Genomic DNA, 26,019 nt, shown 5'->3' on the forward strand with positions numbered 1-26,019 from the left:
GTGTGTTGGACCGCAGTCCTGCTGTCCGGTGGGTCTGGGGTTCGAGTCCCGCTTGGGGTACCTTGCGACGGACTGGCGTCCCGTCCTGGGTGTGTCCCCTTCCCCCTCAGGCCTTACGCCCTGTGTTGCCGGGTAGGCTCCGGTTCCCCGTGACCCCGTACGGGACAAGCGGTTCTGAAAATGTGTGTGTGTGTGTGTGTGTTTGACGTGTAGAGCACACACTGGAATCCTGGTCATGATCACACTAGTATGTTGATGAGAAGATGTGGCGTCCCCTTCTGGACGTTCGGGGTAAATTGTGTAATGTATTCCAAAGATGGTTAACAAGCCTTCTGGGTGCCTGGTCGAATCTGATGGGTTTTATGTGGTTGGGCTAGGTGTGCATGATCTTCAACGCGGGGGAGCTCACTTTGGTGGAGTACGGCAACAACGAGATCCTGGGCTCTGTCCGCACCGAGTTCATGAACCCCCATCTCATCAGGTGCGCTGACTCTCCTCAGACCATACGTCCGTCTGCGCTCAACCTGCACACATCTTTACTGCGATTGACGTTTGTTCGTTTAGCTGATGCTTTTCTCCAAAGTGATTCACAGTTTTACTTACACTGATTCACCTTTTGATGAAGCTGGGTAAGTTCTACTAGAGCAGTTCAGGGTAAGTACCTTGATGAGAGGTAGGGTGTGACCCCGGTGGCAGCTCAAACTACTCTTAACTGTGTGCAGCCCCATCTTTTCTCATCATCAGGGAATGCTGAACAGTATGTTAGTCAAAGGTAATAAGCAGTGGCAGGAGCGGGATTCGAACCAAAAACCATCAGGGTACAAATCGTCATCACTAACTGCTGCTCTCCGCAGGTTCTTGCTGTGTAGAACTTATAAACATTCTGCAGGGGGCAGTGTTGGCCTTTGTACTGCTCAGTCAGTTTCACATTATGTTGCCTTCTGTGTGGGGTTTGTCTCTTGGGTCTCCACGCTGACTTTTTTTCATAAGCTGTCAATAGGAGCCTTTCCAGTATTTCCCGCAACACGTTAACATTCCTCCAGCTTCCCATCCCCCCCATCTCACTTCTCCTCATTTGCTTCTGCAGCGTTCGCCTCAACGAGAGGAAGCAGAAAGGTGTCGAAGACAACAAAAAGCTGGCCTATTTGATAGACATCAAGACCATAGCCATCGGTAAGCATCCCATCCCTCCAGGTGGGCGGAGTCAAACCCTCAGACGGCTCTCAGTACCATCCTTCCTTACGCTCAGTAACCCTTGGGATAGTTGGGTCACTCTGATCTCTGAGAGCCTGAAGACGATCTGTGGGCCCACGCTGTCAGGACAGCACCTTTCCTTAGAAAGGGGTTGCTTTGTGAATTTAGTGAACTCAGGAAATGTTGCGTGAAACACAGTGCTGACACCGTTGTTCTAATCCCTTATTTATTGCACTGTTGTCCAAAAAGAATTACAGGTATAATGTCCTAAGCTACTTACAGTGATTAACTGTTTATACAGATGGATAATTTTTTCCCTGTTAAATCAGAATACAGCAGGATTGGAATCCAGGACCGTCAGATTTCAGGGTGATCGCACTCAACAGGTAGCAACGCAGTTAGAGCCACCATATTTGGACCTGAAGTTCAAGCCTCACCTAGTGTAGTACCTGCCCAAGTAAATGTAGCCGCTATGCCCCCTGCTGGCCCAGCAACTGCATTAGTGGCAACAAGTGTTACTTTTATTATTTACATCAAAATCTCCATACAGATTCTGAAATGAGGTGACGATAGAAATGAATTTACCGTGGTCTTTTCAAGGTGGAATCGAATGTAATAGACTGCAGCAAACTCAGTAGTGTGTCGTCGTCTCCGTGAAAAGCGTCCAGTACCAGAATCTTTACCCCATTTGCTGTATTTTAACTTTTACTTTGTTCCATTAAAACACCACAATTAAATACATATTATTATTATTATTGTTATAACCTCAGATGTAGCTGTTTGAGGTGGAGACCTGTTTTCCAAAAAAGAAAATGCTTTTCAATTACCAAGTGCCTGTGGTGGCACAGCCTCCCCCACCCCCACCCCTGCAGGTCCCCCCAGTACAGGGCCCCATCTGCTGCTGCTCCGTCCACTTCCTGTGCTAATTAAGTCCAAGCATGTCCTTCTGTCCGTCTTTTTCAGGTGGCGAAAATGAAAAATAACTTAAATCCAATTTATTTGTGCTGATTGACAGAAGCCTTTCTCTCCCTCTTCCGCTATATGTGTGTGTGCGTGTGTGTGTGTTTTTAAGTCTGGCTGAAAGGTGTAAATTGGAACTTTCCAGATCCAGCAGCCTGGTGCTGCCCTCCTGTGGCAGCCCTCTTATCATACAACATCGACCAAGGACCCCGCAGGGTCTCAGGTGGTCCACAAGCACTGTCATTTTGAACACAGTGATGTCGTTGGCCACTGGTCTCTCAGCATTGACCCTCCTCATCTTTGTGACCTTGACTTCTGTGTTCAGTTGCCCCCCCTCCCCAGTCCCGGTCACCCAGGTTCATAGAGTCTCTTTTCCAGTGGACCTGGCTGGTGGATTCAACCTGGGCACCGTGGCTCACGACTCCAGAATTGACTGGCTGGAGCTAAACGAGACGGGGCGCAAGCTGCTCTTCCGAGACAAGAAGCTGCGGGTGAGGGGGTGTGTGTGTGTGTGTGTGTGTGTGTGTGTGTGTGTGTGTGTGTGTGTCGGGGGGGGTACTACAGAGGTGCGGAAACATCTCAACTCCTCCCAGCTGAATGTTGTGTGTAAACTCCTGCCATCACAGCACACATAGTGAGCTAGTCTTTTGAACACTGTTATCCAGAGTGACACTGCCTGCGTTTCTCAGTCCGGCTCAGCGCTTGACTCCTTCACACATTTTCAAGAAAGCAGTTCAGGTCGTGCTCGATCTTCAGGGTCCAACAGCAGAGCTCCTCCTGTCCTATGAACCGACAAACTCTGGGTGACAGGTCGCAGTTCCGGAGCTCTGCTGTGCTCACACAGGCTGGGCAGCAGGTAGTGTAGTGGTTAGAGTCGCCTCCTTTGGATTCAAAGGGGCCAGGTTTGAATCCCACCACCTGCTTTTGTACCCTTGAGAAAGGCACTTACACTGCGAAGAAATGGGTAAATCGGTGTAAGTCGCTCTGGAGAAAGTATAGCGCTGGCATTAGCGACACTGAGACTCAAGCCTCTCGCGTTCTCCTCCCCAGCTCCACCTGTATGACATCGAAAGCGCCGCCAAGACCTCGGTGCTGAGCTTCTGCTCCTACGTCCAGTGGGTGCCGGGCAGCGACGTTGTGGTGGCTCAGAACCGCGGCAACCTGTGCGTGTGGTACAACATCGACAGCCCTGAGAGGGTCACCATGTTCCCCCTGCGGGTGAGGGCCATCCACCTACAGTCAGCCGACCCCCTTCACCCATTACCGTTGCTGCCTTTACTCTGTTTACCAGGGCGTTGATGATTCATGACAACTTTTTGATTAATTCCTGTGCACAGGGCGACATCGTTGACCTAGAAAGAGCCAACGGTAAAACAGAGGTCGTGGTGACGGAAGGTGTCAACACGGTCTCCTACACGCTGGACGAGGGACTCATTGAATTTGGAACGGCGATTGATGATGAAGACTACTACAGGTGACGGACACTTTCATCCTCATTTGGCTGTGCACAGCATCCATCTGTCGCCAAGAATGCACTTTTATGGCATTAACTGGTACATCGTTTTACTTTGGTTTCAGTATTGTGGTAGGTTTTGACATTTGTTAGTAAGAAATCTTTCTATATTTTTTAAATGTTGTGTAATTTTTATGCGTTTGTTTATTGGACACCTTTTTCCAAACTGACTTACAGTGTTAGGTTTGTACAGTATACATACAATGGTTCACCTGTTTAAACATCAGGTAAGTTCAATGTATAATTTAATCTATTCAGGATAGGTATCTCGATCAAGGGTGCTACAGCAAAAGCAGGGATTTAAACTTATGTCCTTTGAGTGCATAGCAATGGGTCCAAGTACTAGAGCACCCGCTACCTCCTACCCTGCTGGGATGAAATGTGTGTTATAATTGATATAATTTCTGAAGTACACACACTATTAATGCAATAGAGCTTCAGCGAATGGTTCTGTAAGAGTTGGGGTGTTTGCATCAAGGTGGTTAAAATCAGGAATGGTGGTGCCCTGAGGCGATTCCAGATCGTGTGTGTGTGTGTGTGTGTGTGTGTGTGTGTGTGTGTGCGTGCTCGTCCCTCCAGAGCTACAGCCTTCCTGGAAACGCTAGAAATGTCAGCGGAGACGGAGGCCATGTGGCGGACGCTCAGCAGACTGTCCCTGGAGGCCCGGCAGCTACACATCGCGGAGAGGTCGGTTTCCGCGTTGGCCAGCAGGGGACGCACATGTCATCTCTGCTGTGTGTGCGTTCAGCTGAGGTGACCGGGTAGGACAGCAGCGAAGGGCTAACAGGAATACGGATACAGCATATAGCAGGGAAGAGATTAAATACATTCGTATAAAGGCAAACGCTTTTAATGTGAGGCTGTCAGTTTGTCGTGAAGAATTGAACCTGTGTCATCCCTAATGGGTGAACTCTCAAACCAGAACACTTTAATCCTGGTGTTACTAAGGTGAAACAACCTCTGTGAAGGTGTTTAGCCTGGGGGGAAGTCTCTCTTCACGAAGTGATGTTTTTTACCTGGGGGCTGCATGCCGCAAGCAACTGATGTCACCTGTGCTCCTAAGATGTTGTCCCGGGTGATGTAACGGCCCTGCGTGCATGGCTGCAGAGGCCTGGAGAAACCCGATTTGTTTAGCTTAAGTAAGCACCGGGCAACTTAGAATTATCCCTTTAATAAGCGTTTTCTTTGCCGTAAGTTAAATTTGCATGTGGTGCGGCATTAATAATGCAGGCAGGGTTCGTTAATGCCGGGTTCATTTGCATGAGTCTTGTAGGGCAAAGGAGTTTTGTCCGCAGAGGAAAGTAGTAAGTGAGTAAAATTGTGATGCTGAGATCACTGGGAGGACGAGCAGCACCCATTAGCTTGAAGTACCTTTGTGGTGATGCAACCTCCCAGAAAGACGCAGCAATAGGAGGAGTTGAGTTAAAGACCACATCTGGACCGGCCCCGGCGAAATGTGCTTCAGTTGGAGCAGCTGCCATGGGGATGCTGTTAATTGGCTGGGTCAAACCGGGCCACTCCACGCTTGTTTGTCCCAAAGTTCCCCTGAAACATTGTTTCTCTTGCCACTGATGTCTTCAGGTGCTTTGCTGCCTTGGGCGACGTGTCCAAAGCACGGTTCCTCAACGAGACCAACCGCATCGCCGATCAAGTGTCCAAGGAATACGTACGTAAACGAGAAGATCCTAGGTGTACGTTGCAGGTTCTGATGGGTTAACTTGAGCAGTTGCCCTAGAGGTTCATCAGCTGTTTTTTTTTTTTTGTGGACTAATTGAGTATTTTGTGGGTGGAGCATGTACAGCGTGGGCAAAGCCTATGATAGTGGGATTGAGTAATGAGTGGATCTTATGGAGGGTGGGGATTTTTCTAGTGGGTGGAACATATGGGGATAGGTGTGTGGTAGGTGGGGCTTGTGATAGACAGGGGCTGTGTGATAGGTGGGGCATATAGAGGATAGGCGTGTGGTGGGCTCAACTTATGGTTACAAGTCCTGTCACCCATGACGCTACCTACCTGCTGTGTTAGCTACAGTATGTCTCCCCTGGTCCTTATTTAAGTTCAGTCTAACCTTGTTTTCCAGGTTGGGGACGGGACAGAGCACTATCGAGTTAAAGCTCGCCTGGCAATGCTGGATAAGAGCTATAAACTGGCAGAGATGTACTTCCTGGAGCAGGTATTTAGTCATCACTAGAGATTTACGTATACAACCTTGTTTGTTGTATGCTTGAGCACCTTCTTCAGGCCAAACGGTGAATCATATATTAAAACGACTTGTAGGTTTTTATTAACATGCTGTGAGCAGTTCTCCTTTTCTTGTAGAATGCAGTTGATGAAGTCATGGAGATGTACCAGGAGCTTCACATGTGGGATGAATGTATTGCTGTGGCTGAGACCAAGGTGAGATATAAGATATAAAATCTCTTCCATTTAAGCTCAAGTTGAGGAGCCCCTTGAGCGAGGAGCTCTAAGCCCATAAATGTGCGTTCCTCATAGGGCCATCCTGAACTGGATAACCTGAGGCGGAGCTACTACCAGTGGTTAATGGAGACTAATCAGGACGAGAAGGCCGGCGAGGTCAAGGAGAGTGCAGGGGACCTCCAGGGTGCAATCAACCTGTACCTGCGGGCAGGACTTCCTGCTAAGGCCGCCCGGCTGGCTATGAGCCATGATGAACTCATCTCCAATGCCGACCTGGTCAACCGCATAGCCTCCACCCTCCTGAAGGGGGAGTTCTACGAGATGGTGAGTGATGTCAGGTGCCACCATGAGTGGCTGCCATAGAAGCTCACAGTGGCATTGTATTCAAGTTGAAGAAGCACTGGTGATGTCGCACCATTCGGCGTCTACACAAGTCAGGACCCAACTGGGACTGGAAGTCTGTTTGCAAATTGCTCTAAAGTCACTTTTTATATCTATTCATTTAGCTGCCACTTCTTGTTAAAGCAGCTTACAATGTTAAGGTAATTACAATTATTTATCCATTTATAGGGCTGGAAATTTTTTTATTACTGGAGCAATTGAGGGTGAGTACTTTGCTCGAGGGTACTACAGCTGGGAATTGAGCCTGCGACCTTTGGGTTGAAAGGTGGCAGCTCTTACCACTCTGCTACCACCTGTCAGTTATGTTCTGCAGAAGTGTGTATAATCAACGAAAAGTGTTTCATAACTTTTTATTTTAGTTTTTTTTTTTTTTTTTTTAACTGTGAGCTATTTGACCAGTTTATCCCATAAATATGTGCAGCATTCCTCATCTTGGTATTGTTTGCCATAATGAGACACCCGCTGTAAGTACAGTGGAAGTGAGATCACAGCAATCCCACACCAGTGTTCTGTGTAAGTGCCCTTTACTGTCATCTATGGGCTTGGTGGGTAAATACAGGTCACGTTAGCTATGCAATAAACCTAAATTTCAGAGAACGGGTAAGTATTGAAAATGCAATAAAATAAATCAACTGCAAAATGTTTAGATGTTTATGACTGACTATACCTGTACCTGCCTTTCTGCCGCTGGACACAAGTGTGTAAGATGGTAGACTGAAGTTTTTTGTTTGTTTTTTTATTTAATCTTTTTTATACCAGGGATCATTCTGTTGAGATGCAGAATCTCAGTCTCTGTTAAAAACAATAGCAAACATTAAAAATAGACAGAATTGCAGTAGAGCAGTTGGATAATATCACCACAAACAAGAACTCTACAATTACTGACCAAGTAGTCCTTGAGCCTATTTTTGAATTCTTCCATGGTTCTCAAGTAGTCTAGCTTTAGATGACCTTGAATAATTTCCATCTTGAGAAATTAAAACATTTTGCTAGCAGTAGTGTGGGTTCTAGGCCTATTGTGCTTAATTTGGCCCTGAGACATAATGTTGTTGATGGGCTGAGGAATCGATAAGAAGCACAAGAAGGACATTTTTGCAAGACAGACATATAAAGAAGCACAAACCCACCCTTTACCTTGTATCTTTTTGCGATGCTTTTAATGACGTAAAGAAAGGCAAGCTCGATATATTTATTCGTTGAAAATTTTCAGTCTTATTGTTGAGGATAACAAGCTGATGTTTTCAGTAGCTTTTGTCTTTGTGCTCAAGAAGTCCATCTATTCGTTTTTATCAGTGTATAGTACAGACTTTAACTTAGAAAGATTAATAAAAGATGTTTATCGCTCTTAAATTGCTCTGGATATATCTCAGTTCACTACATGATGGTGTAATCAACATGAAAATGTACATTTATATTTGTAATATTTTTACAAGCTGTTGAATGAAACTTTTAATAAAATGAGACCAAGATAATGCATTTTGCATAGTAGGCCATACATTAAAATATTAAATTGGACATCATCTTCTTCCTTTTAAATTATTAAGATAGACCACTGTCAGTCAGCCTCACTAAGATGACTGAATGATCAGCTATGCCAAAATATGGAAAATAGTGCTACATTAAATTAAATGTATTTATGACATTCTTTACAACCTTACTTTTAGCAGTAACAGTCCTGTGTTTATCTGAAACCAGATGGAAACTCTTGAACATGTCATTTGATAAACTCTCCTTTAACTGATTACTTAGGTTTCCTTCTGAAAAGGAGTTTGATGATGGATCTGGATTTTTTTTGATGTTTATTAGATCTCCATCCCTCAGTAGTGTAGAAAAATATGCTGTCGTCCATCCAAGCTTCTGGGATTTTGTTGTGTTTTATGGTCGTACTGAATATGTGAATTAATGCTTCTGCTGTGAACACGGCAGTAGTTTTTAGTAAAAGATAAGGATCATCAGAATCGGTTTTTTTTTGGTATTGATCTTTGGAGTGCCTTACATGCGTCATTAAATCCATGGGGAATTAAAATTAAAAAAACAAGTTTCAGTTTTTTCTTTTTAGAAGCATAAATATTTTTTAAATGTTTAGGAATTTAGAGAATTTTCTTTTTGAACTTCCCTTTGAAATAACTGACATGCTGATATAAAATCTTTACTAGTTATTCCATCTGTAATTATGCGTTATCCACCTCTATGGATTACAGGCTGGGCAGCTGCTGCTATCAGTGGACATTGTTTAAGTCATCACATCGTCATGTTTCACCACAGAAAAAGAATCAGACAATGAAGCCAATGTTTCCTTAGACACAGGAGGGGGTCTGTAATATTCCTTTATGGTCAACAGGAAGTTGAGAGGAAAATCACAGAATGGCAAAAGCAATATCTGGCACATGCATCACTGATCGTGCTCCACAGAGACAAAGGGGGTTGTGGCGGACCACCGGCCCAATTTTTTCTCTGCCACACTGCTTCTTTTTCGACCTCCCCCAAATACAAACCTGGACCGCTTCCGTTTGAACGTGTGTGAGGAGCCGATGACTGGTGTTTTGCAGGTGTTGTCTGGGAGGAACATGGAAGTGTTTCTCGTTGTGTAACAAAGCCTCAACCCGGCATTTACATTTATCCCTTTAATGCATTATTTTCTCCAAAATGACTAACAAAGGGTTTGATCATTTATATAGCTGGGTAATTTTTACTGGTGCAATGTAGGATAAGTACCTTTCTCAAGGGCACTGCATCAGGAGGTAGGATTTCAACTTGTGACCTTGAGATCCAAAGTCAGCAGCTCTAACCATCACTCCACCTACTGCTGCATCAGCAGCCTTTGGGATTGTTGAACTGAATGGCGTTCTATGCACGCTGTAGGCCGGGGACCTGTTTGAGAAGATCCGGAACAATCAGCGGGCCTTGGACTGCTACCGCAAGGGGAATGCCTTCAGGAAGGGTGGGCTGTGCATGGCGAAGCCCCGTTTTAGTCTTATAGCTGACGTCAGGCAGGCTCTGTGGTGACGTTCGTTTTGTTTGCTCTCCTCAGCTGTGGAGCTTGCTCGGGTTGCTTTCCCATCCGATGTAGTGCGGCTGGAGGAGGCCTGGGGCGACTACCTGGTCCAGCAGAAGCAAATGGATGCCGCCATTAACCACTACATCGAAGCCGGGTGAGGGCCAACTTTTCGGAGAGTGAGCGAGAGGGTCCCGTGTGCTTGTCTTCTGCTCCTTCGCTGCTCTCTTGGTCTCTTTCCAGTTTGTGCTCTGGTGGAATTTCCGTTCCACACTCTCCTCACTGCAGTAGGTCGGGATGGTTGTGATTCAATGCTGGGCTTCTGTACCCAACCGACAAACCATTTTTAACATTACTAATGGACATTATCACTGGCTCCTCAGCTTCCAAACACCACCGGTACCGTAATTTATTTTGTAAGTCCAAAATCACTTTTATTATTAAGTCACGGTCAGTAAAAGCTTAATAAAACAGATGACTCTTGATTAATTTTCTCATTAGGTTCTAATCTGGGTATAGCTGTAAAAAATAAAAATACTTAGTAGAACTTTTTTAATTTTTTGCCTTCACGCTGAGCTACATTAAAATTCGTAATTTGCAATTTAAAATATCTGTAAAAAACTGTATTGGCTTCAGAAACTCCTATTTAGTCCCAGTTGCTAACTGTTTCAACCCATAAATATGTGCAGCATTCCTCATCTTGTTATTGATCTCTGACATGGAAGAACAGCAGACACAAGCTGTAAACACAGTGGAAGTGATCTGAATCAAGGTGGTCCCACACGTCTGTTCTGTTTGGGAGCTCATTTCTGCCATTTGTTGCCGGGGTGCAGAAACACGGAGTGTATTCATGCAGCTACAGACAGGAATTTTAGAAAACAGATACATGAAGAAATTACTGTTGGTATAATTACAGTGGAAAAAGTCTATACCTTTTACGATGGGTATGGTGACCATTCATGAACATGAGGAGCCAGGATATCTATATTTTCAGCAATGCACTTCAGGCTTAGTGACTTTCTCAAGTGTATTGCAGCAGGAACTTACACACCCTGCACCACTTAAATCCAACTCCATGACCCCTTCTCTACTCGCTGCGATCCCGGGTTCTTTTGCATCTTTGAAGCGTGGGGATGTTTTCGTCCCTAGGCCTTCACTGCTCATCCAGGAGTGGCACTCAGATTCTCATTCAGCCTGAGCACTGAAGCGTTTGATTGAGCTAATTATTTCTGTAATGGCGCTATCTTAGTGGCATCCCGCTGAGGAAAGACCACGTTGTTAGTGTTCGGGAAAGAGCTGGGAAAGCTGCGCACAGTACGGTCTGCTCACCATGTCTCTCTCGCTCTCTCTCTCTTTCTCTCGATTGACCAGCTGCTCGTCAAAGGCAATTGAAGCAGCCATTGGGGCTCGCCAGTGGAAGAAAGCAATCCATATTCTGGAGTTGCAGGAGGACCAGTCCAGCGGGATGTACTACCTGAAGATAGCGCAGCACTACGCCTCCGTACAGGAGTATGAGGTGAAACCCCAGACTGTCTCCTTTGTTCCGCCTCTTCTTTGTCACGGGCGAAGCAAAGACTTCAACTGTCAGACTCCAGGAAGTAATAGCCCCTCAAAATCCCCCAGGGGACCCCCCCTAGGAAATTGTGGCAGTTTTCAGAATATTAACGATCACTCTTTGCATCTGTAAGAAAACGTTGGCCTCCCGTCTTTGTGCCCTGTAGGTCGCAGAGCGGCTGTACGTCAAAGGCGGTCATATCAGAGATGCCATTGAGATGTTCACCCAGGCAGGCTTGTGGGAGCAGGCTCATAAGGTATGCAGCCTGGTTCTTGAACATCCCTGCATGTTGTTATCCTTGGTCTTCTGTGGGACGGTATAGCGTCCTGTGATGTCAAAACAGTCGTCAAGGACACGTATGGCAGAGCTTTCGGCATAAATACAAGATCTGAGCCTAGTGATTTGTCTTGGTTGGTGTGGTAGAAACACGGGAAAGGCAGGGATGGGGTGGGTTAATCGGGGGAGAGGAGGGAACGACGGCACGGCAGTGACAATGAAGCGCTGTCCCCCGGTCCCACACAGCTGGCGGTGAAGTGCATGAGCCGAGAGGACGTGACAGCACTCTACGTGAGCCGAGCCCAGGAGCTTGAGAAGGATGGCAAGTTCAAGGAGGCTGAGAGGTAATGCCAAATATTTGAACAAGATTTTAATTTGGTTTGCTTAAAAAAATGTTTTTTTAAATCTCTGAATATATGAAAGGTTACAAAATACTGTACTTGGTTTTTCAAATTGGTGTTGAAGACAGGTAACTCGTTTAAGACTAAGTAAGTGAAATCAATACAAACGATTCATGAGATTCGTCGGTTCATGAGATCGACTGTACTCCTGTGCAGGAGAAGCAAGCCAGGAACGTTCACTTCCACAAGGCGGTTCACGGTTCCCGTAAAGCTCTGCAGAGTGTTGGCTGGCCACAGCAAACTTAAGCAAGAAGTTGTCTGACTTTGACATAGTCACCCACTGTGGCAGCTGCATCTGTTTATTCTTTTTCCTTTGTACATTTGGTTTTTTTTTATGATTTATTTTCTGTTTGCGTGCTTTTGTTGATTCAGTCTCTTGTCAGACTTTGCGGAATGTGGGCCACTGTTCTTTTGCAAATTAAATATTGATTGTTTTTTCGTCTCTCGGTACACTTTTCAGTTTGAAAGTACAGGAGAACAGTGTTGTTATCGATCGCCAGTGAACGTCTCACCACCGCTTTCTTTGTGCCGCGCCATTGGCTGTGCTTCACAGGCTCTTTGCTGCAGTGGAGGAGCCCGACTTAGCCATCACCATGTACAAGAAGAACAAGCTGTACGATGACATGATCCGCCTTGTCGCCAAGCACCATGCGGACCTCCTCACAGACACACACCTGCACTTGGCAAAGGTACAGTTGAGGATCGGGGTGAAGTTGGGGGGGTGTTTCAGGCTGACAGGTCTCTGTGCTTTTAGGATGTGCGCTGTGTCTGAAAGACCACTGCTATTTTTGAAGCTACGGTACAGGACATCTAACTAGCCGGTTGCATGTTCAAGTCCTCAACAGTAATACATAAATTGCTCTGAATATGGGGCGTGTGCAAAGTTAATGAATAACACAAATGTGATTACATTCATTCTTTTATCTGACACTTTTCTCCAAAGCAGCTTACGGCCTTAATCTGCCTATAATTATTTACCCGTTTATACAGCTGGGTAATGTTACTGTAGCGATTTTAGGGTAAATACCTTGCTCAAGGGTACTACAACCGGCGGTGGGGATCAAACCTGCGATCTTTGGGTCCAAAGGCAACACCTCTAGCCACTACACTACCAGCTGTCCCATTTGTATGATTCTTTTGTATGTTTAATTATTATTGACCCTTTAACTGCTTGGAAGAATTTTATTATACCTCATCCAATCCATCTTAGTCAGTGTACAACTTTCCATGCCACTTGCTCCCACAGTAATGTCCCAATAAACCCATTTCAGGAGCTGGAGGCGGAGTCCCGCTTTCAGGAGGCTGAGCACCACTATATAGAGGGCCAGGACTGGAAGGCTGCCATCATTATGTACCGGGCCAATGACATGTGGGAAGATGCCTACAGGGTATGTCTCCTGGCTCGTCACAGCACTTAAATCCACAGCTGTCTGCACAACATACTGTTTTACACTCTACTGAAGCTGTGAAGTACTTGAAGGGTATGATAACAGGGCCCTTCCTTTCGGTACTTGGATAGATTCACCTTGGCACATGCACTGCTGGGTAGTTTCACAGAGTATGTTATGGGGTTATGTGGCATGTTGATTGCTGCTTGCTGTGTCTTATCTCCTCTGCCTTTGTGACAGGTGGCAAAGGCTCGAGGAGGAGCCAACACCCACAAGCAGGTGGCCTACCTGTGGGCCAAGAGCCTTGGGGGTGAAGCTGCCGTCAAGCTGCTCAACAAGTTTGGGCTGCTGGAGACAGCCATTGATTTTGCAGCTGATAGCTGGTGAGCATGACCAGGGGTCATGGTCTCTTCACATGTTCTGGAGAACTTCCAAAGGAACCCAAAGTCCTTAATTTTTTAAGATGCTCTATTCAATTTTTTAAATGTAACGTAAACTCTGAAAGCTACAGTAATGGCTAACTTTCGAGTAGTTCTTTAATTACTCTCAAGCTAAGCAAGCAGACAGGATGGCCTTGTAGAGTAACCTTGTTGCAAGATGGTTCTAATGAAGGACTGTGCTTAAACTCTCGTTCTCTGGAGAGATTGATTGAATGTGATGTCATGGTTTCAGTTTTGCTTTTCATTATAGTGCCTTTGACTTCGCTTTTGACCTTGCACGACTGTCCATGAAGAACAAGATCCCATATGTTCACATGAAGCATGCCATGTATCTTGAAGATGAGGTACCATGCCCTTAGTGTTCTGTAACCCCATTGCCTGTTATTCATGTTGTGACTAATGAGCAGATCTGTACTGAATCTGTTTTGAAGAAAGTATCTGCTTTTTGCTGACGTTTTTTTTTTTTTTTTTCCTCTTGTTCCTGGAGAACTTCATGTCTTCCTGATGTGCTTCTGTTCTTTAAATGTGATCGACTGGATGTTAATCTTGTTCCATTCATCTTTAAGGGTAAATTCTCGGAAGCAGAGACAGAGTTTATCAAGGCTGGGAAGCCCAAAGAGGCAGTACAGATGTGAGTATTACAGATCTCAATCCCAGACCTGGTGAACAGTGACCCTGTGGTCTTCCCAAGACACCTCCCTCCTCAAACTGTTTTAGGAATGCTGAATAACTTAATCCATCACTCACATTCCGTAGTTAATCTGGGCATTGACATGGCCCAAAGAAACCATGAAGCACAGTATGGGAGCTGCAGGTGTGAAGAACCCATGGAATCAAATATGGGTGATTTCAAAGACTAGAATTTACTTGAATCATAACAGTCACCCATCCCCTAAGACTTGATTCATGTAGAGATGTATGTGTGCATGGAAAGATGTTGGGTTCCTTGCTGTATGGTAAGCATGGAGTTAGTACTAAATTATGTAGCTGAAACCTCGGATGTGGCCCCCATTTCTGTAGGTATGTCCACAACCAGGACTGGGCTAGTGCCCAGAGAGTGGCAGAGGCCCATGACCCTGACAGTATGATGGAAGTGCTAGTTGGACAAGCCAAGTTCTGCGTGGAGCAGAAGGACTACCAGAAGGCTGAGTCCCTCCTGCTGCGTGCCCAGCGACCAGAACTTGCCATCAAGTACTACAGGGTAAGAGACCACCAGAACAGGCAGTGCTTACCTCAATAGGCAGCTCTCCATGTTCCCAAAGGGCACAGTATTAAGTATTGAATTTTCTGTTGGTACCTTGTTTACTTTGCTATATTTATAATTGAGTTCATGCAGCCAGTTCAGGGTAGAGGAAACCAGAGAACCAGGTGAATCTTCAGCCTTCAAGATTTAAGGATTGTACCTCTCTGCCTGCCACCATGACTAAAGGGTGGACATTACATCTGTTCATCTAGCAGATGTTTTTCTCCAGTGACACACAACACAGCTTAAAGAAAGTAGTACATCAACAAACAGATGAAGATTTTGAAATATAGAGACAGGATTGTCAAAGCACCTCTTGTTTTTCTGATACCACCATGCTGTTGCTGCATATTAGTCAACCAGCTGCCAACAGAAGTCCCTTTCAAATAGCAAATACATGAAGAGTCAAAGCAGATGGTGATGGACTTGGTTATGTAGCTATTAGGAGATCAGGAGACAAATAGATGTGAATAAAATGCAATTTGAAACATTTCTGGAATACTGGGAAGGATTCAGCAGTTTTGAGTGGAAATCAGTTTGTTCTACTACACTGGGTCCAAAACTGGGAACTAGAAGGGTTTTGAACTTGTGAACCCCTTGTGAGGGGGTTTCCACTAAGCATACAGAGGTGGAGGAGCACAGCGTTCTTGTTTGGAAATAGGGAATGTTCAGGAACTGCTGGTACATACTTTATGTTAAACATGTGGAGCAACTGTCAGTGAACAAGTTGTAGATTTAGCTGGTGTACACTGCTGGTGTACATTTAGGTCTTTGACCCAGGTGAACAGTTAAGCAGTTGGCTGAGTAATTATACTTAATGGAAGTAACCAAGAAGTGGCATGTCTGGCTCTTTAAAGCCCAATGTCCTCCCCACATCATGGCTCCGCATGACTAGGACAGCCCTGAGGCAGCCTGTTGAAGGTTGCTGTGAAGAACATTCCCAGAAGACCTCTGTACACCCATCTGCTTGTCCTGTCAGTGGACACCACGCTCAGATGACTTCACTGGCAGATTCAGAGCTCAGTTTTCCTGGGAACCATGGGACATGACAGTAGGGCTGGCCCTGGGGGCGTCACTGGCTGCACCGGGAACAGTCAGCTTTGGGGAGAGCGCAACCCAGGCCACATTTCCATCAGCAAATCACCATGTGGTTCAAATCCACTGCAGCGGAACCTTCTTCTGCATCTAGTGCCTCCTGAATTTGTGCTTGCTTTGTTCCCTGGACAACAACTGATCTGATGATTATGTATTCACTTTGAACTTCCCAATGGAAGCAGCAACAGGCCGACATGTTGCTCTAGGGAAGCTGCCCCCGTCACAAAGGGGCACAGTGTCCTATTTGCCCCGTGAGCGGAGTGCAGAGGAGAAGTGAGATGATCGCCTTGTGGTCCACTGTGTTTCAGGAAGCAGAGATGTGGAGCGACGCCATGCGCATTTGCAAGGAGTACGTCCCAAACAAGCTCACAGTCCTTCAAGAGGAGTATGAGAAAGAGGTCATGAAGAAGGGGTGCCGGTGAGAAAAAAGTTTTCCTCTATTTATGTACGAGAGTAAATTTCAGAAACAAAGTCACTGATTGGCTGGAATTGTTCCAATAAAAATATGAAGAAATTTCAATTTTGCAATCTTACACTTCCATTATGGGAGACGCTGCCAGCGACATACACAACACCCTTCCTGTCGTGGCGGCAAGTAATATGTACAGATTTACTCCATTTCATTAAATTAAATCCATAATGAGAAGCTCATTACAGTGCCAGCACTAGACCAGAACTTTGCTTCAGATAATTTCCTTCTTTTTTAATGAGTTGTGGGAAAAACATCAAAGAGCCCCTTTGGAGAGTAAAGACTGCTCCCCATGACCTCTGAAAACACCTCACCAGAGCACACAGAGGCCATCATCTGCAGTAACCTGTCCAAACCCTCACGTCTAATTGGTTGCATCTGTGGGAACCTGCTCAAGTCCTCACATTTGATTGGCTCCCTCTGCAGTAGCATGTTCAGGCCCTCACATCTGATTGGCTCCCTCTATAGTAGCTTGCCCAAGCCCTGTCATTCGATTGGCTATGCCTGCGGAAGCCTGCCGAAACCCTCGTGTTTCATTGACCCAGTCTGAGGGAAAGCTGAGGCCCTCTGACACTCATGATCCGTCAGATTGGCGCCCTGTAATTTTTCCGAACCGTTTAATCACAATGGCAATAGGAGCGAAAGCTCTCGTGGGGCTTTCCTTTAATCACAATTGGATAGACACTCAACGCCGGGGTCTCTATGAGCCCAGCCGTGTTCCGATCCCCTCCAGGGCGCTCGGTTTCTTAGCAGATAAAAAGAACTCTGCATCTTCTGAACGAGAAGTATTCACTTGTGTGTATATGTCTGTTTTCCAAAACAAATGTCTAGACAAGTGTATAGACAGGTGCTTTATTTTTAGTGCAGCAAACCTAAGGGAGGAATCCAAAGAATCACAAAGCAGTTCACTCTTACATGCTGTCTGATGAGTTTATTGCAAGTCTCTCTTTTGTCTTTGGCCTTGCACGTTTTGTTGCGTTTTTCAGCTTACGCAGAATGGAATTGTCAATTCGTTTCAGAAAAAAATGTATTTTAAAAAACGTGAAACTTTAAAGGTGTGAGTCATTCTGTGCAGAACTCAGTCATCATAATCAATGTGTGCGGTGTCAACATTTTATATTCTTTATGCTGTTAGTAGGCAGCAAGTGAACAAGTTTTCCACAATTCAGAATCTGTGTGATAAGTATTATTGCTGTGTCACATATTCAAACTACAATGTTTCAGTAAAATTGTCCTCTGAAAGTGGAACGGTGGTTGTTAAGATTGTTATAAAAAGACTTTTTTAATCGATACTTTGCAGCATCTGTCAGATGGTGAAATGTAAAAGTAATTAGATTTATTTGCCTGAAAGGAGATGTCAGTAAAGAAATTATATGGGAGTGATAAGGGAATGCTGAGAAACCATGTGATGTGATGTGACAGGGGTGTGGAGGGCCTGGTGGAGCAGGCACGCGAGTGGGAACAGTCAGGCGAGTACGCCAGGGCTGTGGAGTGCTACCTCAAGGTCAAGGATGCCTCTAACCCCACGCTGGCAGAGAAGTGCTGGATGAAGGTACCTTCGCCACAAGGGTCCGCAGGAGACTGTGGAAAAGAAGTGCATTCAAGCTTTGATAGCAGTGTTTTTTTTTTTTTTGCATCGCTGTATTGCGCAACAACAACAGAGTCCTCAGGGTTAGGATTAGAGTGAGAGTGAGGGTTAGAGTTTGTGGGCTAGGGTGAGGGTTAGCATTACAGTTAGGGGTTGGGTTAGAGTTAGGCTTGTACTGAGTAGGGATGTAGTGAACGCTCTTAGGTTTAAGGTTAGGGTTGTAGTGAATGCTGTAGCGAACCCTGTTGTCCCCAGGGTTAGGGGTTAGAGTTACGGTTAGGGTTAGAATTAGGGTTCTGGTGAGTAGGGATGTAGTGAATGCTTTTAGATTTAGGGGTAGGGATAGAGGTTAGGGTTAGGCTTAGACTTATAGTGAATGCTGTAGAAAACCCCGTTGTCCTCTTCCAGGCAGCTGAGCTGGCAATCAAATTCCTGGCCCAGGAGAAGGCGGTAGATGTGGTCCAGGCTGTGGGGCCCCGGCTTGTGCAGCTGCAGAAGTACAGTGCGGTGTGTGACTTCACATACTCCTCGCACGTGACCCTTCACACACACAAATAACTAAAGCAGGTGTACTATACAGAGTACCACGCTTTGCAGATATGTGAATTTCTTCCCTTTGATCAAAATACTCTGTTCGTCTTCAGGCTGCTGAGCTCTATCTAAACCTGGACCTCATCAAAGAAGCTATAGATGTCTTCATCGAGGGCGAGGAGTGGAACAAAGCCAAACGGGTGGCCAAGGAGCTGGATCCCAGGTAAGGGATCATCATGCGAGCCTGGTGCGCTTCACGTCTGTGTGGGCAGCAGCGAGAACTTTGCTTTTGCATCATTAATTACTGTTTTCCTGCAGGTTTGAGGATTACGTGGATCAGAGGTACAAAGACCATCTGAAAAATCAGGGCAAAGTCGAATCTGTAAGTGTGTTCTTGCTGTCCGTGGTTTTTACTATTTCTGTTGGGACTCCTGAACCAGTTTAACTTGATTTGCAGAAGTAAATATGCAGCTTTTAAAAAGTTTGGGTATGAAACTTTTCTCCAGTTTCCATGGATTAGATGTTTGATAGACATGTGAGTAACGCACTTCTGAAGTAGGTGAAGATTACAAATTGCGATATCACCACGCTGCGTGCCAGTATGAACTGGGCCACATCTTGGTTGAAAGATAACATATTCATGTTACCCTGTGTGGAAACCTTATCTGGTCTGAAGTCAGCATGTGAGGAAAGACCAGAAAATAACTCGAGGGAGCAGGGAATATTCTCTCAGTTCTCCAAATGGTGGTGATTCATCAGTAGACGTGACCTTACTTTTCATGATTCCTTCATCATAGCATGCAATCAAGGTCACTCTGGTTCGATTAACCATATGTGGGTGCAGTGGAGGAATCGAGGACAGTCTACGTCATCAGCCAACTTGCGTACCAAGTTTTTTGGCACAAAGGCCTAATTTGGCAACTGCACACTGCACTGGCTCCTGAATTTATCAGCATAACTGGGAACGGAAGTATGTTCATAATTTGTGTTTAATTCCAAAGTCACAATCAATGAAAAGGTCAATAATGACGACATTATTATTTTATTCATGGGATACGTTCTGCAAAAATCCAAAGCAGAGCTTTAGCAAGTAATTAGTAAGATTTTTTACTTTTACTATCTTTTTAGCTTTGAATTAATTTTAAAACTGATTTAAAATGACTGAATATGAAAAAAAATTTTATAACAAACTCCTGTGCAGTGCTGGTTTGAGAAATTTGTTCAATCACTCAATAAACGTGTAGCATTTGCTGTCTTTCTTGAACCCTGAAACCGTGAGTACCAGAGGTGAGCTGTAAACACTGCAGAAATGAGTTGAATGAAAGTGGTCCCACACCCTTGTATTGTTCGGGTGCTCCTTACTGCGGTTTGTTGGGTCAGCAATTCATCGCAGGTTGCCATTTTCTCTACTAAAGACGAACATTTTATGAAATAAGTCAGTGAAGAAAATACAGTTAAAATAAATAAATTGGACAATTGGAAATTGGACATCTTTGAAAATTTGTAAATCACTGAAACCCCTTAGCTACTTTTGTCTTTTCTTCTGCCCCCAGCTGGTGGGCGTGGATGTAATGGCTGCTCTTGACATGTATGCAGAGAGAGGCCAGTGGGAAAAATGCATTGAAACAGCCTCAAAACAGGTGAGACTTTCGCTCAGTGGGCTGATTATGCCACCACTGTACAGGCCATCCACTGCGTTGGCCCCTGAGCAGTGCAGCGGGATCTCAGTGCTCTTCCGCTTCCCTCTGCAGAACTTCAAGGTCCTTCATAAGTACCTGGCTCTGTATGCCACACACCTGATCAAGGAGGGTGAGACTGAGAAGGTCCTGAGCCTCTATACACAGCACGGAGTGCCCGCCAACTCGCAGGTGAGCTTCCAGGTGACCTGCTGCCTTGGACAAAGTGCAGGGCTTCACCATGCTTTTACCCCACCCCACCTGTCATAGCGGACTGTTGATGCCACAGGGAAGGAAGCAGGCGGTGATAAGATTGACCTTGTGTTGGTTTTGAGAGGTTTTGCCAGTAAATGTGACGCTTCCCCAGCGCTTGTGTTGCCGCATGGTGCCATGTGGCCCGTGGTGTGTAAAGAAAGCAATCTGTTTGGCACAGAGAAGCACAAACACTGCCTCCAAGGCATCCGGACGGGAACCGGTGGCCAAGTCGTAATATAGAACTGGAAACAGCTAAATTGGGGTTAAAAAAATTAATGCAAAGAATCCACAGCACTTTCTTTTCCCTCAGAACTTCAACATCTACAAGCGACTGGTACAGGGTCTGCTGGACCTTCCAGACAAGGACTGCGCTGAGGCGTATCGCATGTGGGCCGATCTGCGTGATGTCCTACAGCAGCTGGTAAATTGGTACCCACCCCCCACGACCCTCCTCCTTCCCAGATGCCCCTAGGTGTATCTTCTTCCTGCCAGCAAACCCTCCCAGCTCCACCTCCTTCTCCCTTTCTCCTCCCAGTGCTTTACCTGCTTTTCCTGTGGTCTCTCCCAGTGCATCACCTCCATCTACCCTGGTCCCTACACCCTGGTCCCTCCACAAGCCACACCTCCTTTGTCCCTGACCCTGCCTAGAGCTTTTCCTCCTTCATCCCTGATCCCACCCAGTGCTCCACCCCATTCATCCTTGGTCATTCCATCAGGACCCCTTTCCAGTTCCTCTCCTCCCAGGTGTCATGGGGGGGTGGATTGCTAACTGTCACTGTTTTTCTGCGCACAGTGTGAGAACCTGGTGAAATCGTCTGACGCCAACTCCCCTGTCCACGAGGAGTTTGAGCAGATGCTGCTCATCGCTCACTACCACGCCACACGCTCTGCCGCCAGAGGCATGGACCAGCTGGTGGGTGGGGCAGATTGGACGGGAAGCTTCTGCGCTGCAACTAGAACAAAACGTTTCATACATTCATCATCGTCATCCTCAGTGTGGTTTCTCAGTTGAGCGTTTTTCCACAGCTTTTCTTTGTACACATTTTTAGGTTTTACTGAAGTTCAATACATCATATACAGACTAGATCAGGCACCCCACAGATTACAAGTCCTCAGGCTTAACTAGTAACCACATGGTACTTCATTATAGTTCCTGCCCTTCACTTAGAGTGCACACATGAGGTTGGACCATTGACCTCCTCCTGACCTTGTCTTGCCCTCTGTCTTTCAGAACGCAGTGGCTGCCAAGCTGTCCATCTCTCTGCTACGGCACACGGAGCTCATTCCAGCGGACAAGGCCTTCTATGAGGCAGGGCTGGCGGCCAAGGTGAATTGGGGAGGCAGAGTTGCTTGGTGCCCATGTGGTTAAACTGGAAGGTCGCCTGGGAGGCTGGGAAAGAGTGTCTGAAGAGCTTAAGCAGAGACAGATGCAACTGAAAACCAACAATAGCACTAGGATTCCCCAGCAGTCCTGCTGTTGCTGTCTGCCTAGAAATTTTGTGAAGGTGTAAAACACTTGTCGGAGGCATGACTCTGAAAGGGTTTGTTTATTTGCAGGAGACTGGTTGGGAAAACATGGCCTTCATCTTCCTGAACCGTTTCCTGGATTTGAGTGACGTAAGTGAGCTGCAGGCTCTTCAAGAGCCAGACATGAGCCTTTAGGGTCTAAACACCACCACATGTCATTCCTTGACTCCTCCATTTCCTGCAATGAAGCTGTAGTTTGGTGTCTTGGAAATAAAAACCAACCACCAGCTCCTCATGTTAGGAGAAGCAATGAACGGTGCAATTCCAAATTTTCAAACATACAGGTATTTTTCCAGATGTACGGCTCGGTGAATTTCAGGTATATTTTTCAGCCGAAGGGTTTTTGACCGAAACAGGTTACAGATTAGGATTGAATTGAGTTTCCTGTACAGTATACTGGTTTTTGTGTTAGAAACAGAAAAAAATTACATTTTTGGATATACTTGCATGTCATTTTGGAGAAAACGTGTGTGCTAAATGCACAAATGTAAATGTATAATTTCTGTAGTGGAGTGAACGCAGCCTGTGTTCACCTGCCAATCCATTAGATGGCAGTAAAGAGCACCCAGACAAAATACGAGTGTGGGGGAAATCCTTAATTCAGCTCTCTTCCATAGTGTTTCTTGTTCATTTGGTGTTGAGTGTTGCAGATTAAATGCAAGATGACGATCATGTTGCATGTTCACTGTGAAGTTTCAGTTTTACTGTAGCTTGAAGTTAATGAGATATTTAAACCAAAATGATGATGAAGTTATAATTATGAGATTTGTAGAGAACCTAATCTTTAATAAATCAAGAGAAATTTATATTATTAAGCTTACTGCTCATTGATTTTGACTTAATAGTAAAAATGACTTTGGAGTTGTAAAAAAATTGATTTACAAACAAACTTCAGCTCCCAGTTGTTTTGTAAGCTGAGGAACCAGGTTGAAGTGCTCAAGTGCTCAAGAAGGTGTGGAAAAAGTGATTTGTCTTCACAAAAACACAGGGGATTGACGAAGGCAACCTAGACGCCCTGGATCACACGGACTTCCAGGACACGGACATCCCCTTTGAAGTCCCGCTTCCGGCCAAACAGCACGTCCCCGTGAGAACCAGTTTAATTCGCTTCTGCGGCAAAGTGCACTGAGCTGGCAGGAAGCTGCTGGCGCACATCTGGTCTCATGCAGGACTTACTCGTGTACCTTTGTTGGCTGAGAAAACACACACACACTTCCCAGTGGCCTCTCTTGGGTTTTATGGCTGTGTTAAGGGAATAATTTGGATGTCTTGTGTCCAGGAAAGCAAGCGAGAGGAGATCCGTGACTGGGTGTTGATGGTGTCCATGGACCAGCGTGTGGACCAGGTGCTGCCCCGCGATGAGCGTGACGCATACGAGGCCTCGTTAGTGGCCCCAAGCACAGGCATCCGCTCCTTGCCATGCATCGTCACAGGTGAGCACAGGTCACATGGCAGCACCCCTCAGGCGAGCTCTGCCAACATGGAGGGCACCTGAGTCTCCAGCAGGTGGAGCATCAGCCTGTGTGACCTTCATGGGTTCTAATTCCTGGAGTGTAATACACCTCTGTGCCTTTACATAGTCATTCTGAACTGGCTCATTAGCTCCGCCTGTCTATGCCCATCCTCCAGTGCCACTCTGCTCACCGTTTCCAAACACTCCTCTCCTTAATTAATCAATTTGGCGGTTTGGGGAAGAAAAGAACATGAGAGAGCTGCAGAGATCAAGCGCTGTTTCCGCCAGGGCTTGGGAGATGTAGGAGATTAGGATGTGATTTGCCTCTGCTGACAAGCCGAAGACGTTTCGGCGGCAATCGGACCGGTGGTTAGCAGGGGAACGTGTGATTCAAACCTCATAATTGGTTCCCTGGGTTTTGTGCGAATTAAATAATCATGAAACTTCTTTTGTGGGACACAGGCTACCCGGTGCTGCGGAATAAAATCGAGTTCAAACGACCAGGAAAGGCAGCCAACAAGGACGACTGGAATAAATTCCTAATGGCAACAAAGGTTTGAGTTTGTTATCTCATCCCCCGAGACCCCCCCTCATTAAGAGTCCTATTGATTTTGGCCCCTCGTTCAGTTCAGCTCCTTCTGCTTGCAAATCCTTCTGCTACATTGAAATAGGTTTGATTTTTTAACAGATTGGTGACACTTGTTACAGATTCTTGTGGTTCTGGGTTTACAGGTGGGGTTTGTTTTTTGGGTTCGCAAACATGGTTGTTCTAGAGGTTTGGTGCTCTTTTTCGTGACTGTATGGAGGTACCAGGAGGACCAGATTATTATTATTATTAATTTGTGTTTAGCTGACTGCTCTGTCCAAGGCAGCTTATAGTGTTAGATACACTACACTAAGCATTATCGATAAGGTTGTCTAGTCATCCATGCAGCACAGCATTTTAACACACTGAGACACACATTAAAGACAATTCAGTTAGCAGTTCATCTGAAATGCATGTCTTTGGACTGTGGGAGGAACCAAAGCATCTGGAAGAAACCCACACAAACACGAGGAGAACGCTCAAACTCTACAGAGACTGAGCTGAATTTGAACTAGCGTCCGAACCCCAGCGCAGGAATCATGAGGCACTAGTGCTACCTGCTGTGCCACCATGCTGACTTGCTCATAAAGGCCCGTCTCAGAGAAGTGAGGACTGAGCAGTAGCAGGAACGTGTCCATTTAAAAGGAGTTCACAATGTCCACTTTGCTGACTGGGCTGTGACGGGATGCTTTGTCCTTCTGTGCTTCTCCCCTCAGACCACTCACAGCCCCGAGTGCCAGGATGTGCTCAAGTTCGTGAGCCAGTGGTGCGGCGGTCTTCCCTCTGCCGGCTTCTCCTTCCACTGAGTGAATGGCTGCAGTTCTTTGCCCTCCCTGCTGCTCTCTCCTTTCCCACCACCTATGAATATTTCATTGCCCCCCTCGTTCCGAACTTCTTTTTACTCTGCACTTTTGCCCCCCACCCTACCTTCTATGTCTGTCTCTCTTTGTTGTGTTACTTTAAATCTTACGGAACAGAAGGTTGTAGACAAAAAACCTCCAGCTGTAGGTTGAGCCCTTCGTGTTGCTCTCCCATTGATCAATAACCGCTGTGGTGGAACGACGTGGAGAAGCTCAGTGGCTCTTTGGATGGAATCGGTCAGGACGGTCAGTGTGTCCCACAGGAGTCATAAACTTGTTTTGCAGTAAGTTATGTGTAGAGAAACACACACCAACTAATACATTGTCAAATCAAGGTCCACTTATCATTTTATTCCACACATTTCAAAGTGATGTAAAGTTTACTGGTGCACATATAACTTGCTAAGTAAAAGCACTAAATCAATAAAGATTACTTTTGTCAAAACTGTTGATGTTATTTGATATTTATTTTTTTACACACCTTTGTCCAAGCTGACTATAATAGGTTTGTGCACTGCAGTGATTAACCTGTTTGTGCAGCTGGGTCATTTCTCCTGTATCAGTTCAGAGTGAGTACCTTGATTAAGGTAATACGGTCAGATTGGGATTCAGTCCCAAGCCCTTTCCCTTGACAAGAAGGCTGTACAACTGTGACCGCCACACCACCTGCTGTTCACTATGTGATCACCAGTTCCTCCCAGATGAAACCCACCTTGGTCCTTTTTTAAGGAGGACTTTTTCCAAACCTGGAATTGTGTGTTTGTATTCCAACGGCTCTGTGCTACTGTACCCAAGTGTGTGGCGTGTGCCGCTGCTGTACCGCGTGACCTGTGTCCAGCATCACGGTCTGACCGGTCCTGTGGCCCGAGCAGATGGTCCCTTGTGCCTGCAGTGCCGTGTGCCCTCCCGCACGTGTCGTTCAGCAGCAGAAACACCTTGAGCAGCGAGCGCAAATTGGTATGCGTACTGTCCTGTTAGCCTGAACGTGACAAATCAGTGTGCTACTGTAGTGTTTTACTCAATCGGTTGTTCTTAACCAGACGCACGTGACCATATTAATTCTATTCTAAAACATACATCTCTTTTATGCACTTCTGTTTCATGGTCACATAGATTTGCAGTTTCACTGCTGGAAAAAGTAGAGAAGAACAGGTTTGAGACAATGAATGCGGACAGCTGGACAGTGTCTTTCTT

At 45.7% G+C, this 26,019-nt stretch overlaps 1 protein-coding gene across 2 annotated transcripts in view; it reads left to right on the top strand.

Moving 5' to 3' along the window:
• Nucleotides 1-25,270, top strand: part of ift172 (intraflagellar transport 172) — a 32,280-nt gene extending 7,010 nt beyond the window's left edge. For both annotated transcript variants that reach the window (XM_018736985.2, XM_018736986.2), the window contains 36 exons: nucleotides 378-481; nucleotides 1,088-1,173; nucleotides 2,533-2,645; nucleotides 3,205-3,372; nucleotides 3,492-3,628; nucleotides 4,247-4,354; nucleotides 5,249-5,333; nucleotides 5,748-5,840; nucleotides 5,987-6,064; nucleotides 6,161-6,409; nucleotides 9,350-9,428; nucleotides 9,519-9,639; nucleotides 10,854-10,998; nucleotides 11,204-11,293; nucleotides 11,560-11,657; nucleotides 12,268-12,403; nucleotides 12,986-13,102; nucleotides 13,343-13,485; nucleotides 13,793-13,886; nucleotides 14,109-14,173; nucleotides 14,563-14,743; nucleotides 16,189-16,298; nucleotides 17,772-17,901; nucleotides 18,346-18,444; nucleotides 18,582-18,691; nucleotides 18,787-18,850; nucleotides 20,022-20,108; nucleotides 20,220-20,336; nucleotides 20,710-20,820; nucleotides 21,193-21,312; nucleotides 21,631-21,726; nucleotides 21,957-22,016; nucleotides 22,915-23,013; nucleotides 23,206-23,359; nucleotides 23,842-23,933; nucleotides 24,682-25,270. In XM_018736985.2, the coding sequence (XP_018592501.1) occupies nucleotides 378-481; nucleotides 1,088-1,173; nucleotides 2,533-2,645; nucleotides 3,205-3,372; nucleotides 3,492-3,628; nucleotides 4,247-4,354; nucleotides 5,249-5,333; nucleotides 5,748-5,840; nucleotides 5,987-6,064; nucleotides 6,161-6,409; nucleotides 9,350-9,428; nucleotides 9,519-9,639; nucleotides 10,854-10,998; nucleotides 11,204-11,293; nucleotides 11,560-11,657; nucleotides 12,268-12,403; nucleotides 12,986-13,102; nucleotides 13,343-13,485; nucleotides 13,793-13,886; nucleotides 14,109-14,173; nucleotides 14,563-14,743; nucleotides 16,189-16,298; nucleotides 17,772-17,901; nucleotides 18,346-18,444; nucleotides 18,582-18,691; nucleotides 18,787-18,850; nucleotides 20,022-20,108; nucleotides 20,220-20,336; nucleotides 20,710-20,820; nucleotides 21,193-21,312; nucleotides 21,631-21,726; nucleotides 21,957-22,016; nucleotides 22,915-23,013; nucleotides 23,206-23,359; nucleotides 23,842-23,933; nucleotides 24,682-24,771 (4,029 nt within the window). In that variant the 3' untranslated portion in view covers nucleotides 24,772-25,270. The remainder of the gene's footprint in view (nucleotides 1-377; nucleotides 482-1,087; nucleotides 1,174-2,532; nucleotides 2,646-3,204; nucleotides 3,373-3,491; nucleotides 3,629-4,246; nucleotides 4,355-5,248; nucleotides 5,334-5,747; nucleotides 5,841-5,986; nucleotides 6,065-6,160; nucleotides 6,410-9,349; nucleotides 9,429-9,518; nucleotides 9,640-10,853; nucleotides 10,999-11,203; nucleotides 11,294-11,559; nucleotides 11,658-12,267; nucleotides 12,404-12,985; nucleotides 13,103-13,342; nucleotides 13,486-13,792; nucleotides 13,887-14,108; nucleotides 14,174-14,562; nucleotides 14,744-16,188; nucleotides 16,299-17,771; nucleotides 17,902-18,345; nucleotides 18,445-18,581; nucleotides 18,692-18,786; nucleotides 18,851-20,021; nucleotides 20,109-20,219; nucleotides 20,337-20,709; nucleotides 20,821-21,192; nucleotides 21,313-21,630; nucleotides 21,727-21,956; nucleotides 22,017-22,914; nucleotides 23,014-23,205; nucleotides 23,360-23,841; nucleotides 23,934-24,681) is intronic.
• Nucleotides 25,271-26,019: the final 749 nt, after the last annotated feature.

The sequence above is a fragment of the Scleropages formosus genome, chromosome 1 (assembly GCF_900964775.1).
Source record: "Scleropages formosus chromosome 1, fSclFor1.1, whole genome shotgun sequence".
In the NCBI taxonomy this organism is placed as follows: domain Eukaryota; kingdom Metazoa; phylum Chordata; class Actinopteri; order Osteoglossiformes; family Osteoglossidae; genus Scleropages; species Scleropages formosus.